At 45.2% G+C, this 17,602-nt stretch overlaps 1 protein-coding gene across 1 annotated transcript in view; it reads right to left on the bottom strand.

The window, feature by feature from the left end:
- The window catches only part of Ptger3 (prostaglandin E receptor 3), a 73,371-nt gene extending 60,387 nt beyond the window's left edge, over window positions 1-12,984 (bottom strand). The window contains exon 1 of the mRNA XM_052731160.1: window positions 11,997-12,984. Within this exon, the coding sequence (XP_052587120.1) occupies window positions 11,997-12,815 (819 nt within the window). The 5' untranslated portion in view covers window positions 12,816-12,984. The remainder of the gene's footprint in view (window positions 1-11,996) is intronic.
- Window positions 12,985-17,602: the final 4,618 nt, after the last annotated feature.

The following is a 17,602-nucleotide window of genomic DNA, read 5'->3' as shown; positions in this document are numbered from 1 at the left end:
ACATTGGGCCTTTTACAGAGTTCTGAGGAGCTGACCGCAGCTCCCCAAGCTTGCACAGCAATGTTCTTGTGCCGTGAACCATCTTTCCAGCACAGATTATCCAGTTGGGGAGGTTAACGGAGAAGCCTATGCTAGCAACCTTCTGCCCACAGAAGGCCGTGGATGAAGCCGATAGTGAAGGGAGCAGCACACAGTGAACCTCTGCAGGGCCCTCCCAGCACTGCTCTCCGTTGGCTGCTTTCATTGTTTCTCTGTTTCTGAGTCTCCCATTATTTGGTTATCCCCAGAGCACCTTCCCAGACCTCCTCTTCATTTCTCACTCTGTGGATTCCAGGCATTGGAACAGCTGTTTTCTATTGTTCTCGCTGCTGCTTCTAATTAAGTCCTCTCTATTACAAAAGCAACGTTGTTTCTACCCTTCCTATCTACCCGAAAGGTATTTCTGTCTTTCTAAGAGTTTTATTACATGTAACAAATTGGAAACACTATTAACCACTACAAAAAAGATATAATATTGTTAAAGAGCTCATGAGCCTTGCTATGGCAATTGGACAGTCATTCATTAGTACAAGTCCAATTATTGCTTTGGAATAAAAATTTTGGTTTGGTTCACTAAATACCATTTATTGGGTGTAGGCCTTAAGGCATGTTGTTTAGTCAGAAAATTAAAAAAAAATCAAAGTATTGCTACCAACCATGTTTCAGGATTAATACCAATATTAAAAACCACCTAGTACATGTAAAACTTTGAATGGGGATTTGTGGATAATCTCTGATTCTAAACCTTGCCTCCTTTCAATATGTTACAACCCCCTTCTTCATTTATTCCACAGTTGTTTATGGAGTGGCTGCTATGGCCACACAGATACATTATCAATTATGCATGATCTCCACTCTTAAGCAATTTATACTTTATAATGAGCCAGATAAACACAAGAATATTGACAAGAGGGAGACTATGTAGGTTGCTTGTTAATTGCACAGGCAATAAAGCCAGACAGATTTGGTATAGAAGCTGGATTTGCATTTTTTTTTAGCTTTGTAACGTGGAAAAGTGACTTAGTATCAAAAAGCTGTATCTTCATCTGTATACATGGTGTGGTTGGCAAGACAAGTGAAACTGTGCCCAACATGCATAGTTCTGGCCCTCTAAAGTGAGTGCTTTAGAGTCAGTGCAAGGCATTCTCCATATTGTCAAAGTAAATAAACCTGCATCCAAGGAGTAGAGGGGGAGGGCACGCCAATCATTCCCCAGGTTTAGGGAAGTGCCCTGCTTACCGAAGGGGGGAGAAACAGCTGATGGTTTGGAAAATTTTGGAAGAGGAAGAGTCCATATGTCTGTGTGTGAAGATGTGTGAGTTATTCTTGGAACTCCAAGTCTTATGAATGTAGTGAGTGTGCAAGAGAAGCAGGGGACATGGTGCTAGGCTATGAGTGTGGCCAAGGCTCTGGGGTTAAAGAATCCAAAAGCTTCTTACTGTGGCTAAGAGGGTGCTAAAAACAACATGCCCAGATCCCCAGCTGCAGTCACTGGGATCACCCTGGGGTTCTCCGACAGTTTCTCTTCTCCACAACAAAAGAAAACAATGAAATGCCAGCTGTGCTGCATCATGCTGGAAGATCATACATATCAAAAAGCCATCCTAATTCTGACTATAGTCAAATACCTTCCCACTAACCAAAGGTCCCCCCAGTAACCAGCTTTATACATATTTTAGTGAGAAGAATACTGGAGACTCCACCAGCTGAAAAGTACTGGCCTAGCAAGACTTTGTCATTCTGTGACTGTCCCAAGCACACAGAGACTGGATGAGGCACATGCCACGCCCATATGGAGAAGTCTCTCTACATTGTGAGGTATCATGGGGAAATGGAACCTTTTAACAGACTACTGGTAGATAGATAAAACTTCTATCACCCTCTACAGGGATTTTCAAAATATGTTCCCAAGAAACCTGTGTTGTAAGAATACCAGTTGATTAATAAATTGCTGCATATCCCATGAGGTCTTTAATCACGGTGGTTTGCTGGGCTGCACAGGATTTGTGATTTTATTTCACTTTATTCTTCTTGATGAAGTGATTTATCAAAAATGGACTGATGAGACAGAGTGTGTAGAAGGGTCTGGTCTACTAACTACTAGAAGTTTGATCCAGAAAGGTCTGTAATCTGAAACTTCATGAAGTCAGCTGAAAACCATGGGAATGGAAACTCTGAACCTGTCTTTGTGAAGGTTAAATCAGATACCATGAAGGGAAACTCTCTTAAGACTGACAGGGTCACTCAGCACACAGGAGCCCGTTTTTCCTGGCTGTGTGTCTTCACTGTCCTCTGCTACTTAATGTCCCCAGCAACACACAGCTCAAAGAGCCATACTACATGCTAACACTTCTGATCATGAATTCGATGGTAGAAATGAACTCTTTCATTTTAATAAACGACCTCTAGGAGATTTCCTTTTTCTCCATTCCAAAAACAGAGGCAGGGTGCCTGGTGCTTCTCCTGACCCCTTGACACAGGCATGTCTACCCCAAATCTTCAGGAACACTTGTTCATCAGCAGTGTGCAGAAAACCTTTTCTGCCAAGGGAGCCTACATGGCCGACAGCAGTCAAGCCTCCAGCTTCTCACTGACCCCCGAGTTCCACATTGTCCCAAGATTCTGCTGTTTGGTAGCTAAAGCCAAATCTAGGGAGGAGACTAGAGCCCTGAAGTCAGAAGATTCTTCTGTTTCCTGACATTAATCAATAGCATAATTTAATTAGAAGTGGATGCCAGAGGAAAGGGATTCAGAATTTCCCTCATGTCTTTTGTAAAACAAAAGCTAATGTTAAGAAATTCATTTTCAGATCCGGGTTAATCTTAGAGGAGGCCACTATTCTTAAATAATTTTAAATTATTGAATGTAGATCTCAGCACAACCGCTAACTTAATAAGAGAATACAGACTACAGGTTTCCTTTTGTGGAAAAATCAAGAACTTCTTTTAATGACCTCCTCCCTATGGCAGTCAAGGATCAGTTTCAAGCATTTAGAGTCTCGCTGCAGACCTCTCGATATACTCTCCACTCACTTCTGGAAGATTCTCAAGCTGAACTCCTTCATCATAGCTTTGCAAAACTCACATAAGTCTTTGAAGATGATGCAGGGTAGTGAGACTTTTTGTCATCTCCAGCTGTTCCTTGTAAAAGAGCAAAACAGGAGAGAGAGATCTATGGTGTTTAAATGGTGCCTAAAGATGACATCGTTACTGAAATATTGTATTGCTGTGAAAAAAAATAAAGCCCCACTTGCAGACTGTAAATATAAACCTATCGACTTGAAGCTGTAAGCAAAGCCGAGGTTGGCTCTTGAGAAGCAGGGCCTGAACTGGGGATTTGGACACTTGGCAAGACACCAAAGTCAGAGATACAAGAGGAAGGCTGTCTCCAGCCACTTCAGCAACTGACAACCCTTGCTATTACTGGAGCCAAGCATGTGCCCTGGCCCCTAAGTTTGACATTTTTGCCTAAAGTGGCTTTAAATAAGCTTCTGTTGTGTGACAATCCTGATTTGAAATGTATGGAATATGAACTTGTGAATTGCTTCCCATTTGAACAAAAGTGGATGATCCTGAGAGCTAGTTTAATCACAAACGCAATGAGCAGCTTCCACTGAGGTCTGGCTTGCAGATGAGATCAGTCTGGACCTTATGTGGAGAAACAAGTGTCATAGGACAGGGTATGTTTTATAAGTAAACTTTGCTAGCCTGTGTGTCTCTGTGGGACTGTTCTGAGTCAGGTCTCAGAAGAGGAACATCATCCCCCACCAAATACCCAAAGACTTTGCACCCATGAGCTAGAACTGAGAGCAGCCACTTCCCTTTCAGGGAGTGGGGAAAGCCATTTGTGGATAGCTTACCCAGGAAGCAATGGGAATTCTTATTCCTAACTCTACAGCCACCTGCCGAGGCACCTGCCCCTTTAGTCCAACTTGACCACATTTCATAACTTGGTTTCCCCACTGCCACCCTCCCTGTCATCAATACTGTGCTAACTGACTTGCCTCTCATCTTTTACCAAAACTCTTAAGGGGAAAGGGATTCCTCTAATTGGTGTGTCTACATCTCTCTATCATCAGACTCAAGGGCTCTGATGTCAGCATCTAATCTACCAGGGTCTTCTCAGTCCTCAGATCACATCACTGCCTACAAGGCTGGGTATGCAAGGTATGGGAATAAGTATACTGTCTACCAAAAGCTTCATGGAGGAAGATGATGTGCCTACTTAGCTTTACTATCATGGCTATGAAGAAGCTGGGCAGGATGCACTTAAACACCATAGTGTCTTCGTGTGGAATACAACATAATAATGCCCCCTAGAGCTGTGTGGCTGTGTATCACCAGAACCATCAGTGTGGGGGGATGGTGGTAAGTATTCATAAATACTTACAGAGAGACTAGATAAAAGAATGCGCAATCTTGTCCATTACATGTAGGCTTCAGTGCTTCTCCCTCAGAAATTTGCCAGATGCCTTCTCCTTGCGCCCAACACTGTGTCCAAAGCAGGGACACATTTGTCTGTTTAGTGCCACAGGAAGTCAGAACTGAAAAGAAGGTAGAATGGGCAGCGATTTTGTCTTACTGAGGGGAAGAGGGAAAAGCAGCAAGATAAAGTGACTTCCGACACATGACAAAGGAATTGGAAGAGTGGCCCTGCATTGTACACTGGCCTGGGGAGCTGCAGGGGAGATGAGAACTCTGTGATCTGCCAGATCACAACAAGAGCTACCAGGGAATTCCATACACCAAGATAGTCATTATTTTGATAATTCCCATCAAGGCATCTTGCCTTTCAAATCTCTCATTCTCAACTTGAACAATGTGCCTCCCCCCCTCAACAAAAAATACCTTTCTATTTATTTCTTATTTATTTATTTTGAGAGTTTTCTTGTCTTTGTTTTTTTCTCCTTAGCTCAGGCTGGTTTGGAACTCACAGTACCATTCTTGCCTTCACCTCCCAAGTGTTTGGATCTCAAGCGTGAGCCAAGATATCTGCTTCAAGTTTTGATGCCTCACGCCAGTAACAGCAATATATCCTTAACTGTGAAATTTACTTAGTGTTCAGGAAGACACATAAAACATGACAATCAATGAAATCTGCTTTTAAACAGCATTACAAAATAACAGAGGGTGTATTTTTAAAACTATATTTGTTTTTTTTCCATTAATAATTATTGAACACAATGGGCTTCCAACTCAAACATAACCTGTGTTTTATGACATGGCTTTTGCCTAAATTAATAACCACCTTTCTTTTTTTCTTGCAGAATTAGGTGGTGAACGGTCAAGTTTCCCTTTCTGTGTCTGCTTCTGTCTTTCATTCTTAGTCCTTCAGTTAATGGCCATGAAGTCTGCATTGCTGAAGCAATGTGTGAACTTTGAGTAAGTGCAGGGACCCATCCCTAAGAATCTCTCCTCCAGGCCGTCATCCAGGGACTATCTGGGCACACCACAGAACATGCTCTCTCCACTCTGCAAATAATACCCTATGCTGCAAGTGCCTAGTCAGCACAAGAAACTAAAACTTGAGCTCCCCAATCTTGGTTAGATTTAAGGCTCACGCAAGCTCAGTTCTGGGTTTGCGTCAGTGGTGGTGGCTCAGTGTGGCCCTGCTGTCTGTGACTACCTGCAGAGACAACTCTACAGGATCCACCTTGTGAAGTCTGCAGAAGAACCTGGCCTAGACAACAACTGCAAAAAGTGAAGTCGGCTCTCTGTGTAAAGAATCCCGGACTAGAAAAGAGCCCTACAAGGTGTGGGAGCAGAGGACACGGAAGCTCACCTCCAACCCAGAGAGGGACTGCTGAAGCTGGGGCGGGGGGGGGGGGGGGGGGGGGGGGGGGGGGCGGGGGGGCCGGGGGGGGCGGGGGGGGCGGGGGCTGCAGATGATGAGTCCTCCTGCTGTCACAGGCGCTGGGCAGGCTCCAGAGCACAAGGCTGTGGCTACCCCTGTCCCACAAGAGAGGGAAGTGGAATCTAGCAAGCTTTAAAGAAAGGCAGCCCCTGACAGCTGTCCAGGAATAAGAGAATGAAAATGGCTAGCAGCCCTGGATGTGGTGAGAGGAAAGGGATGATGAATTATAAATGCAACGTGTGTACACATAATGTGGTGCTTTTCTTACTTTTGTCTCTTTTTGGAAATGGTAGGTTTTTCATCATGTTTTCTGTTTTGTTTTGATCTATAAAACATGCCTTCCATCTTTCCAGTTTTGTAATGATGATGATGATGTCCTAGAAGGCAGAAGATTAAAGTGAATACTGTCATTCACAAGGCATCGTGGTGATATTCCTTTATGGAGGAAAGCCACCAGCTTGCCAAGCTCAGAAGTAAAGCATCAAGCACTGTATGCCTGTTACTTTCACATGCACCTGCCTAGCTTTTCATTACAATCCTGTGAAATGGGCTGGCATTTTTTTTAATCACTGTTTCATGGTAAAAAAGAAAATAGTCTCACAGGTAGGTGTCAATCACTTGCCTGAAGGGGGCAGAGGATGGAGCATGAAACCAAGGTAAGGGAGAACTCTTTGACAGCGGCCTCTCACTGGCTGGCTTAGCAGCCCAAGAGGGGCTGTGGAGCTGAGGGGTGAGTGACAAGTGGAAGAACAGAGAGGACAGGGTTCTGTGTGAAGACAAGAGCAGGTCTGGGTAACAGTAAGTTCTCAAGCTGTCCCACTACCCCAGGTTCTCCTCACTGAAGAAGCCCCGCATGCTGTCCATCTGCCACATCTTGAAAGAATGAATGACTGTGTTTATCTGCATTATTGTGGTACACTTAGGCAGAGAACTCAGGAAAACCACTTCCCATCTTTATCTATGAAGTTGTCATCTCTGGGGAAAAGTGAGAGTTTAAGAGTTGTGGCTGGTGGGAGGTAAGTCTAATCTGTCCTCTTACCTCCATGATGAGGGAGGAGGAAGCTTCCTACACACTGCAGCTATGGTCCTCAGGGCCAAGATGGAGACACAGTAGAACCCTGCATGGTTATAAGACACTGTACCTGCTGAGAGTCTGGGTGGCTTCCTACTGCCCTGGAGGACAGTGCAAGGGCCGAGAAGGGAAGCTCTGCCCTAGATGATTCTACAACACCCTGCAGTACTGAAGGTTTGTGGTGCATGTTCCCAAGTATTAGTCCTGTGTGGCTGACTTGCGCTGCTTTTCAGTGAGAAAGGCTGGTGGCTCACAGTTCTGCTATTCTGTAGACCAGCTGACTCCCCTCAAATGCTCAAGAAGTGCTGAATTATTTGCATTCTCACAAACCCCAAATTTAAATGTCTACATCTTTTAGTTATGATTTATCTCATTAATCTTTAGGTTATATTGGCTTTCAGCTGCATCAGTCAGCAACTCCACTCCCACCTACGTACTCAGCCTCATCAGTACACAGTATGGACCAAACTGTCCCTTGTCCAAATTGCAGGCTTGGATGCACTGAACAGTGATTTCAGGTGATATCCAGTGATACTGTCCCAGTAGAAGGACCACCTCTGTGCACTGCGGATCAGAAGGCACAAGGCTGCCCATGCTGTGATTAAGGCTAGAATTCCCAGCCTTCAGGCAAAGTAAGCAGCAAGCAAACCACAACCAAAACTGAAAGTAAAGTCAGACGTGGGTGTCCTGGGTCACAACTCCGGTTCTAATTCCACGGAAGATCGAGATTGAATTTTGGTGTTGTAGGTGCTGGTGACAGTCTTAGAGGACTCAGTTAAATGAGAGGCTGCTCATAAAGTGCAGCAACAACAGGATTCCACCCAGATAGCAGACTCTTCCTTCCTATTCGATAACCAGCCTTCCCTAACAACAAACTGACCTCAAAATAAAGTAGCAGCCAGTCTCACCATTTCCCAGCCCGCATACACCAGAGTCCTCCTAATGATTGTTTTCTCAGTCTCCATACAGAGGGTTCTGCTGCCTGCCACCCAAAGAGGAGTCTTCATTCTGCCATTTGGGGACAAATTAGTAAGTTTGGCTCTATGGAGATTTCACATGCATCTCTGTGATTCACTGTGCACACTGTCCTCACTGGCTATGCTTCTGGACACACTAAAGTCAGTCACGAGGTTAAGCCATGCCATGGGACCTCTTTCAGGAGGGAATTCCTCTGAGAGTCAAAGGCATGAATTCCAGCCTATCTTGCATTGTGGGTTTTTTTTTTTAATTGTTTCTCACATAAGTGTGGAAGTTCTATTGCTCTGAAAAAAAAAAGCTTCTTATGTGTATGGGTGTTCTGTCGGCAAACACACACACACACACACACACACACACACACACACACACACACACACACACACACGCGCGCCTGTGTAGCATGTGCATGCCTGGTGTCCATGGATATCAGAAGAAGGGAGTGTTGGATCCCCTGGAACTTGAGTCACAGACAGTTGAGCTGTCATGTGGGCACTAGGAACTAAACCCAGGTCCTCTGCAGGAGAGGCTAGTGCTCTTAACTGCTGAACCATCTCCCCAGTCCCTCTTTGACTCGTTTTGTATAAGTCTATTTAGAGTTGAAATTATAGTGCATGGCTCTCAGTTCTACCAGCAGTGCTCAGAATAAGAAAGAGGATGGAGGGGAAGGGAGGACCAATATATTATATTGAAGTAAACTCTAAAATGTAATGAATTCTGAATACTCTTGCTTCATAAGACAAGTTATAGCCAAATCTTCCCAAGGTGCATATCTGAATTTTAATTTCTCCTTGAGCACCATCCAAACATGGCAGGAGCTACAGTTAGAGATAATTAGGGGTTGGGCAAAATACTTTTACATGCTTTAGAATCACATTGCCCCCTAAAATAACCTACCAAGTCTATCTATCTCATGTGTCTTATTAAAGCCAATGCCACTTAAAATATATCTCCACTGAAGTATCCCTATGAGGATGTGTGAACACGGAGCAGGGATGTGGCTCTCTCAAGAATGAGGACAAATGCTTTCAGGCTGTTGTGTCTAGTCCCAAGGCTGAGGATGAGCAGCGGCTTGCCCATCAGACCTCACCCTTCATACTATCCATAGCTTCAGATTTATTGTTCTTTAGTGACTGCAGTATCAGTCACATCTCTTTGGGGGTACCAGGCTGCACAAATACAAAGTGTCTTCCTGGCCTTGTCTGAACAGCATCCTAAGGGTTCCTGTGTCTAGGAATCTGATGATTATGTCAAATCACTGGACTATTTGGTGGGCCTGGAGAGATTTTTAAAACAATCATAATAAGTCAGTAGGTTGCCGAGTCAACTGGCTGATGTCAATGAAATGGCAATTTGATATCTAATAGCACAGACTAAACACAGACCAGTTACCCAGCAGGCCACTTCTTACTGATCTCATCATCTTGACAGCTTCACATCTTGTAATCTGCAAAGCTTCTAGGAGAGAGAAGCTCTGTAACACCCTCCCCCCCAGTACATGTGTGATGGTAAGGGACAGAATTTATTCTATGGGGAGAAACAGGGTATTCATTCTTCTTTTTTACAGATGTTGGTTCTACTACGTTTTGTAACAGTAATAATTATAAGAGAAACTTTGAAACAAGATAAATTTACAGCCAAGCAGAATATGAGTAACTCAGTCAGTATCCTATGCCCAACTTCTCCAAAGACAGTAGGAAATCCCCACTGTACTCGTTGTTAGAAAATATGCAGACAATTTCTCATGTTGACATTTACAGGTGAAAACATAGTTCATGGGGTTCTTGTAACCTTCTAACCTGACAAAAAAAATTCTGTTTGCACCATAGCTCTTTCTGACAATGTGCTGATATGTATTTTGATGCTACAGAAATGCTAAAGATTGATGCTAAAGAAATTGAAACCATTTTTTTTTTTTTGGTTTTTCGAGACAGGGTTTCTCTGGGTAGCTTTGCGCCTTTCCTGGAACTCACTTGGTAGCCCAGGCTGGCCTCGAACTCACAGAGATCCGCCTGGCTCTGCCTCCCGAGTGCTGGGATTAAAGGCGTGCGCCACCACCGCCCGGCTCTGAAACCATTTTTTAATGGGCCTATTCTGGGGCTGGGAAGATGATTCTGTGGGTAAAGTACTTGTCACAGTATGGGGACCAGAGTTTGGATCACCAGCATCCAGACAATGTGTTGGGCAGGTGTAGTGGCCATGGTAACCCAAGCGCATGGGAAGCAGAGAAGGGGATCCCTGGAGCCAGCCAGCAAGCTTGCTTAACTAATGGAATAAGAGAGCTCTGAGTTCCAGTAGGAGACCTTGCCTCATACATAAGGTGAAACAAGACCAAAGAAGACATCAGTCTCTAGTCTCCACATGCAAAGGCACCCAACAGAGCATGTGCACACCACCACATGTGTGCTCTCACTCACATACACATGAATACATAGCACACATACACATGCAGAAATAAACAAAAGCACCTATTTTGAAACTGAATTTCTCCTCTGGTACGATCTCATGTTGAATTTACTTTGATCGTGTTGAGAAATGAACTTATAAAGTGTTAGTTAAATGCAACAAATTAGGATCATCCAATGGTCAGTCATCCCATTCTTGTGTTTTAAGGGCATCTCTCTATGCTCTGGACCATAGGGCAGCGAGATTCCTGATTCCTGACCATTGTGATAGGTTGGGAAACTGTTTGCCTTTAAAGCCATGCTAGTTCAGTGAAGTGTTTATTCTGGGAGCTTCATTTCCCTCTTCTTGGCCACCTACACCTCATTCCTTAACCAAGGCAGTAAATGTCTAAACTTGGTGCTGGTTCTGGTAAACATGGTGATGACATCAGCCTGTGTTCCGGCTCCTAGAGAACACTGACCACTCCGTCACTTGTGGCCAGTTAGGTCCCAACAGCACTGTCTTGTCCGCACAGCCCCAGGACAGTCACCATGGGGTTCTCAAAGGCTTGCTTTGTCATGATCACGGATGAGGAGAGGGTGGAGGAAAAGAAGAACCACACAACTGTTTCAAGGGAGAGCTAACCTCAGGTCACACAGCAATATGATGTTCCTGACTTCACTGAACTGTACATTTGAAATGGTTGACATGCTAAATTTTGTTAAAAGCTGTGCGTTTGTGTGTATAATGGGCGGCAACTGCCCACACCGTGGGGCTGCTGCTCTGAACATCTATTAAGCCGAGCTGCCTGCATTCTAAGTAAGCATCCATTCCTTGCAAATTAGCAAACCGCATGTAACCACAGAAGTTTCTAGCTACAAGTGCCACAGAAGAAAACCTCAAAAACACCATGTGAGAGTGGGGGATAGGGATCATGCGGAAGCTCTGCTTCCTCTGGGTAGTTCTTTGATGGATGGTGTGGGGAGCCAGGGACTGGGGCAGCCTTACCTCTTGTCTCCGGAATCTCATGGACTTGCCCTTATGGAGGGCAACAAGACCCCTGTGATCGCTCGCCAAAGGATGGTGCTGTTACTGTGGAGGGTGTCGCTGGCCTGAGACTTCTACAACAGTGTACACATTATCTACTAGCTTTCCAGGGGCTGAGGCAACTGAGCCTTCCTGCTCTTCCCTCAGACAGTAGCTAGCTGAGAACCTTTAGGTCTGAGCAGGGCAACAAGGTGTCAAGGTTAGCTGCGGAGTGAAGGGGCGGCGGGGTGGCTGAAGCTTTAAGAGCTGGGATCTGTCAGGCTCTTGGGTACCGAACTTTGGCAGTAGAAAATCAAGTGCGGGATTAGAACTAAAGCACGGGTCATCTGGCTAGAGTTGTCATCACATCTCGGTTCCTAACGCAGGGGGCAAACGTCAGTCTGCACTGGTTCTGAGCTGCCCCTGCCGACCTCTGCCCCCAGGCTGTCCACACTTTCACCTGCACCTGGCAGGCCCTGGCGGGCTGGTACTTGCAAGATCCACAAGATCCACTGAGAAGCTCAGCTGGAGGCTGCAACCCGAAGTTGCGGGAGCAGTGGCCTGGCGAGCACTCTGGGTGCCAGACACTTCCAGAAAGTTTCCATTTATCGCTCGCTACAAACGCCCCACCCTCACAATTACTTACCAGTAGCGGAGACCAGCAGACAGACAGCACACACATGATCCCCATGAGTTGGATGGCCGTCTCGGTGGTGATCCGACCCCACTGGGCGCTAGACTGAGAGGCAGCGGCCTTGGCCCGGCAGCGGGACACTAGGGCTTTGATGGTAGCCAAGTTGCAGGCAAAGGTGACCACCAGAGCCAGCAGCCCCAGGCAGGCGAAGGCGGAGGCAAAGGCCACGCTGCCCGGCTCCCGCGCAGGGTCGGTCTCGTTGCCCGCGGGCCCGGTGCTGATGAAGCACCACGTGCCGGGCCACTGCACGCTGTAGCGGCCCACCCCCAGCACTGGTAGCAGTGCGAAGGCAAGCACTGCCAGCCACACGCCTAGCAGCACAGCGCGCGTGGCGCGAGTCTTCATGTGGCTAGCGTACCAGTGAGGCGCGCGAATGGCCAGCGCGCGCTCCACGGCCATGGCACTGGCCACCAGGAGCGAGGACAGCCCGAACACCGTCATGGCCAGTCCGAAGAAGGTGCATAATCGCCCCGATGGGTCGAGCTGCTCCCAGCGCCGCTGCGACAGGTACACGAGGATGACTACCGGGCTGGTCAAGAGCTGCCCCACCAAGTCAGTAAGGGCCAGCCAGCCAATGCACAGCAAGAAAGACTTCTTGCGCTTGCTCTCACGGCGCCGGTAGCTGCGCGATACAAGCAGCATGGCCAGCGCGTTGCCCACGAAACCGGTAACCATCATGGTGATGGGGAAGGCCACGGACACTGAGCCGCAGTCCTCCGCTGCGCTCGACAGGTTGCTGCGCGCTTCAGCGGAGCGCCCCGGAGCCCACATGCCGGCCAGAGTGGCAGTGCCGCGGAAAGGCGCGCGGGGCGGAGGCCTTCCGACTCAGTTGTTGGGCAGCTTCGTGCACGGAAGGACGGCGCGGTCCTGGGCTCTGCTCTCCATCGCCCGCCGCCGCCGCCGCCGCCCGCGCCAGGCTGCGGGGTCCCGGCAGGCGCCGCCCGACGCCGCGCGAGGCTCCACCCGCGGCTGGGAGCCGGAGGGGCGGTGCTGCGCGTGGGCAGCCTGGGGGCGGGGTCGGCCGGGATCACCTGGCGCAGCGACCCCTGGGCCCGCACTCACTAGCTCGGGGCACTTCCCGCGTCGGACTCTGTACAAAGTGCTGGACGGATTCTATGTGACAACTAGGAAAAGTAAAGGCGAAATTGGACATATTATTATCTGTGTGAATCACAATGCTGATTTCTGATTATGTTTGGCTGTCATGGAATTTTTTGTATTTGTTTTATTTAGGAAAAAGATATAATGCTTACAAGAGACCCACAGCTGGGAAAGAATAAGGATGAGCTTGTGTTTTAAATCTCCTTCAAATTACTGCCTTTGAACTAATTCCAAATTCATATTGGGAAAGTGTATTTCTAGGATAATGTCAGTTTAAAAGTTTAACAACAGTTGACATTCATTCTTGGATGTAAAAGCAAGCAAGCACATGGATGAGAGTACATACTAAATTCACATTTTAGCAATGAGAGAAATCCTAGTATAAAAATTTTAAGAGCATTTCAGAATTCATTCATCAAAGAAAATAATGTCACCCTATAGTTGTATCAAAATTTTCTATTTATGGATAATTGATATAATTATAAATTAAATTCTATGATTAATTTATAATATTTATTATATATTAATAATATTTATATCAACATCTCCTTCTCTATACCCCACCCCACTGTGTGTGCGTGTGTGTGTGTGTGTGTGTGTGTGTGTGTGTGTGTGTGTGTGTGTTTGCATGGAGGTCAGACTTCAGCGTCAGGTGTCTTCCACTGACTCTCTGCTTGGTGAGTCTCCTCCCACACCCCAGCAGGGGATTGTAGCACAACAGCTAGGCTTTTACTCAGATGTTGGGAATCCCAACTCAGGTCTTCATTCATTGAGCCACTTTCCCAGGCCCTAAAGCTCACAATGAGAATATGTGTTGGCAACGGTGATTAGTCTCTTCCTCACCTTAACTGAGTTTCAGTAACCCTTTCCTTGTTACAGCATTTTTCCATCCCTAGTTATCTACTTTTTAGCTGTTCACCTTGCAAATAAGAAACTTTGAGGCTTGAATGGTTGGTTTCCTGTTGGCAGTTTTTGCTAGCTCCAAGAGTTGGTCTGAAACAATACTCCCCTCTAGTGACTAAAAGGCTAACATGCACTATCCTGTATTAAAGAGAATTTCTCTTTTAAAAAGTTTAACCTTGTATGGGTATGTGTGTGAATGTGTTCATGTGTGTGTGGATGCCCATGATTGTGGAGGCTTAGGAACAATCTGGGGTACCATCTCTAGGAATGCTGTTCACTTCCTTTGAAACTGGGTCTCTCATTGTCTGGAGCTCACCAATTGGGCTAGAATGACTAGTCAGTGAGCCTCATCCCCCAATGCTGGGATTATAAACCCACACCACTAGACAGAGCATTTCCACATGGGCTTTGGGGATTGAGTTCAACCCTGTACTTGAAAGAAAACCATCCCCCTTTCCTCATTAAAGACAGTTTCCCAATGGTCACTCTCTGCTTTGCTTAGGGAATCTGATTTCTTTCTTAGAAATATAGTCATTAGTAACAATAATCATTGCCCCCAACTTGAGTTCACAACTTGCATCTCTGATTAGCCAATAAACCAGTAGAAACTGAAATTAAAGGGCCATGTCAAGTTTCAAAAAATTTAAAGCTTATATTCACCTATCATATTTTCTGCTCTAAAATATTTTAATATACAACTAATTTATCTCACTTGTAACTTGGTTTTCAATTCACCACATTTCTTTCTTGTTGTGGGATGTTCTGTATGTCAAATATGTTACTCTGATTGGTTAGTAAATAAAACACTGATTGGCCAGTAGCCAGGCAGGAAGGATAGGTGGGACAAGCAGAGAAGAGAATTCTGGGAAGAGGAAGGCTGAGTCAGAGAGACACTGCCAGCCGCCACCAGGACAAGCAGCATGTGAAAATGCCGGTAAGCCACGAGCCATGTGACAAGGTATAGATTTATAGAAATGGATTAGTTTAAGATATAAGAACAGTTAGCAAAAAGCCTGCCACGGCCATACAGTTTATAAACAATATAAATCTCTGTGTTTACTTGGTTGGGTCTGAGCGGCTGTGGGACTGGCGGGTGAGAGAGATTTGTCCTGACTGTGGGCCAGGCAGGAAAACTCTAGCTACACTTTCTTTTTTTCTTTTTTTGGTTTTTTGAGACAGGGTTTCTCTGTGTAGCTTTGGAGCCTGTCCTGGAACTCACTCTGTAGCCCAGGCTAGCCTTGAACTCACAGAGATCCGCCTGCCTCTGCCTCCCGAGTGCTGGGATTAAAGGCTGTGTCACCACAGCCTGGCTCAGTTCACCATATTTCAATATTTAGCTAATGTATATGAATTTATTTCACTGTGTTGAACTTCCATAAGGACTCTAGCCTCAAAACTAGACCCATTGTTGCCTTGTGAAGAACCTGCAATTAGTTGTGAAGTGTATTTTTCATTCTTCACTCATTTGCTAAGCACTCACTGGGTACCTTGTCTGTCAGACACTGTCTTAGCCTTAGAGATACCAATTAACACATTGAAGTCTCTACAGTTATCGAATTTAATATTAAACCCTTGATTTTCAAAAGCCCCACAGAGGGAAGGATACAGATCCCAGAGACTTTGTCTTTGTAGAATGATTTGCTTTGGAGGTGGCATCCTATAACTTAGTGAAAATTATACAACACTGTAGTGACTCTGGATTCAGCTTCTCCCCCTGTGGACACTTGACTGTTCCACTGGACAGTTCCTGTCCCAAGGGTCACACCTGTTGCTATTTCTTTCCCTCTCTCAGGCCTGCTTTTATGGCTGTGTTCACTGTAGATGGACTTCCTCTGTGCTTCTGTAATTTGCTGGTCAGTGATGGGGATCACACTCTCTGGTTCTGATTCTAAGGGTACTTCTTTCAAGCTCCTGCTGTGTCCTGAATTGCCCATGGTGGGTAGGCACTCCTTTAGAAGCATCCATGCTCTAGACATATTCAACAATTTAACCATTTTGGAACTAACTTCTGTCTGCTCAGTACTTGTGTTTCTTCTTCACGGGGTCTCTGCTCCTTGGGCAAAGTTCAGCTGTGAAACGTGGATCAGGGTTGGTTCTTTTGCACCTCTACTGTGGGCCTAGTTGTGAGAATCTCTTGTTAAACCTGTGGCTTTCCACGCTTAACTTCGATCACTGGCACTTTTCACCTGTAACTCTGTGCCTTCCTCATCCCTGCTTTCTAGTGTTTTCCTGAAGGTTGAGTAGTAGCCTCATTCCAATAACAGCTCTCAGTTCCAGGTTTCCCTTTTTTCTATTAAAATTAACCCCTTTGGTATCTTCATGCTTTTTAATGTTTTCTACTGAGATTAATACTTTAACAAAATTTAAATGTCTTTGGTATTTAAAGACTAACATTTATTGGCATCTACGAGGTAGTGTGATATCGGCATACAGAGACATTGCTGTTTTTAAAGTGTCCTTTCCAAAATTCAAGCATCAAAACTTCTTGTGATGGTTTTAGAAGTAGAGCTTGTATGTATATCCTTCAGCTTCTTCTATTCTATCACAGGTACATGGAAGAAACTAAGATAAATACAAAAGCCAATGAAAGAGAATGTTCTAGAATTATACATATGAAGTAGATATGTATGAACTATTTATTACATATACACACACCACGGTATATATTTGCAAAATCAATTGTTTTTGTCACAGATGTTAAAAAGAAGAGTCTCCAACAAATGCTGTTATGAAGCTGATTATGGTGCTACACAATTGTAATCTCAGCACTTGTGAGGCTGAGGTAGGAAAATTTCCTTGAGTTTGAGGACCCTTGTGAAGGCCACATGACAGATCATGTCTGAAATAACAACAAACCTCTGAATCAAAACAGGTTATCTATCTGTATGGAAATAAAAAATAAACATGACCCTCACCACACATAGAATGAATAAAGATTTAAATGTATGTTTGAACTATAAATCTAGACTAAAATAGAATATTCTTCTCTGACACTACTAGGAATATCACTGCAGCATATTTTGTTTAGTAACATGATCACCCCTTTTGGCCAACACGCATGGAAATCTTTCATCCTTCTTGAATGCTAGTAATCTAACCAATTATTTCTGAATGTTTGGATTGTTTGGTAGTTTATCTTTACTGCCAATTGGCTGTATTTAGTTGTCTAGACACACCTTTGGGTGTGTCTGTAGGATGTTTCCAGAGAATTAACTAGGGAAGAAACACAGACTCTGAGTGTGGGCAGCTCCACCTACTGGGCTGAGGACCCTGACAGAAAAGGGAAAGGAGGGGGCCAGGAGATCACCAACATAGTCTGTTTCCTGACTGTGGATCCAATGTGACCAGCTGCCTTGCACATCAGCCAGGTTGACTGCATTGCACAATGGGCTGTTTCCTCACCCCACCCCAAACTGTAAAACAAAGTAAACACTTGAGTTGCTTTTGTCAAGTAATTTGTTATAGCAATGAAAAGTAACTGATACAGAAAATTGGTACTGAGAAGTGGGGACATTAACGTGACTATCTACGGGCCCAAAGGTGTTGTGTGCTGG

The sequence above is a fragment of the Peromyscus californicus genome, unplaced genomic scaffold (assembly GCF_007827085.1).
Source record: "Peromyscus californicus insignis strain IS unplaced genomic scaffold, ASM782708v3 Scaffold_9__1_contigs__length_137607984, whole genome shotgun sequence".
Classification (NCBI taxonomy): domain Eukaryota; kingdom Metazoa; phylum Chordata; class Mammalia; order Rodentia; family Cricetidae; genus Peromyscus; species Peromyscus californicus.
Note: the sequence above shows the minus strand (reverse complement) of the source record. Positions and strands in the feature narration are given on the sequence as shown.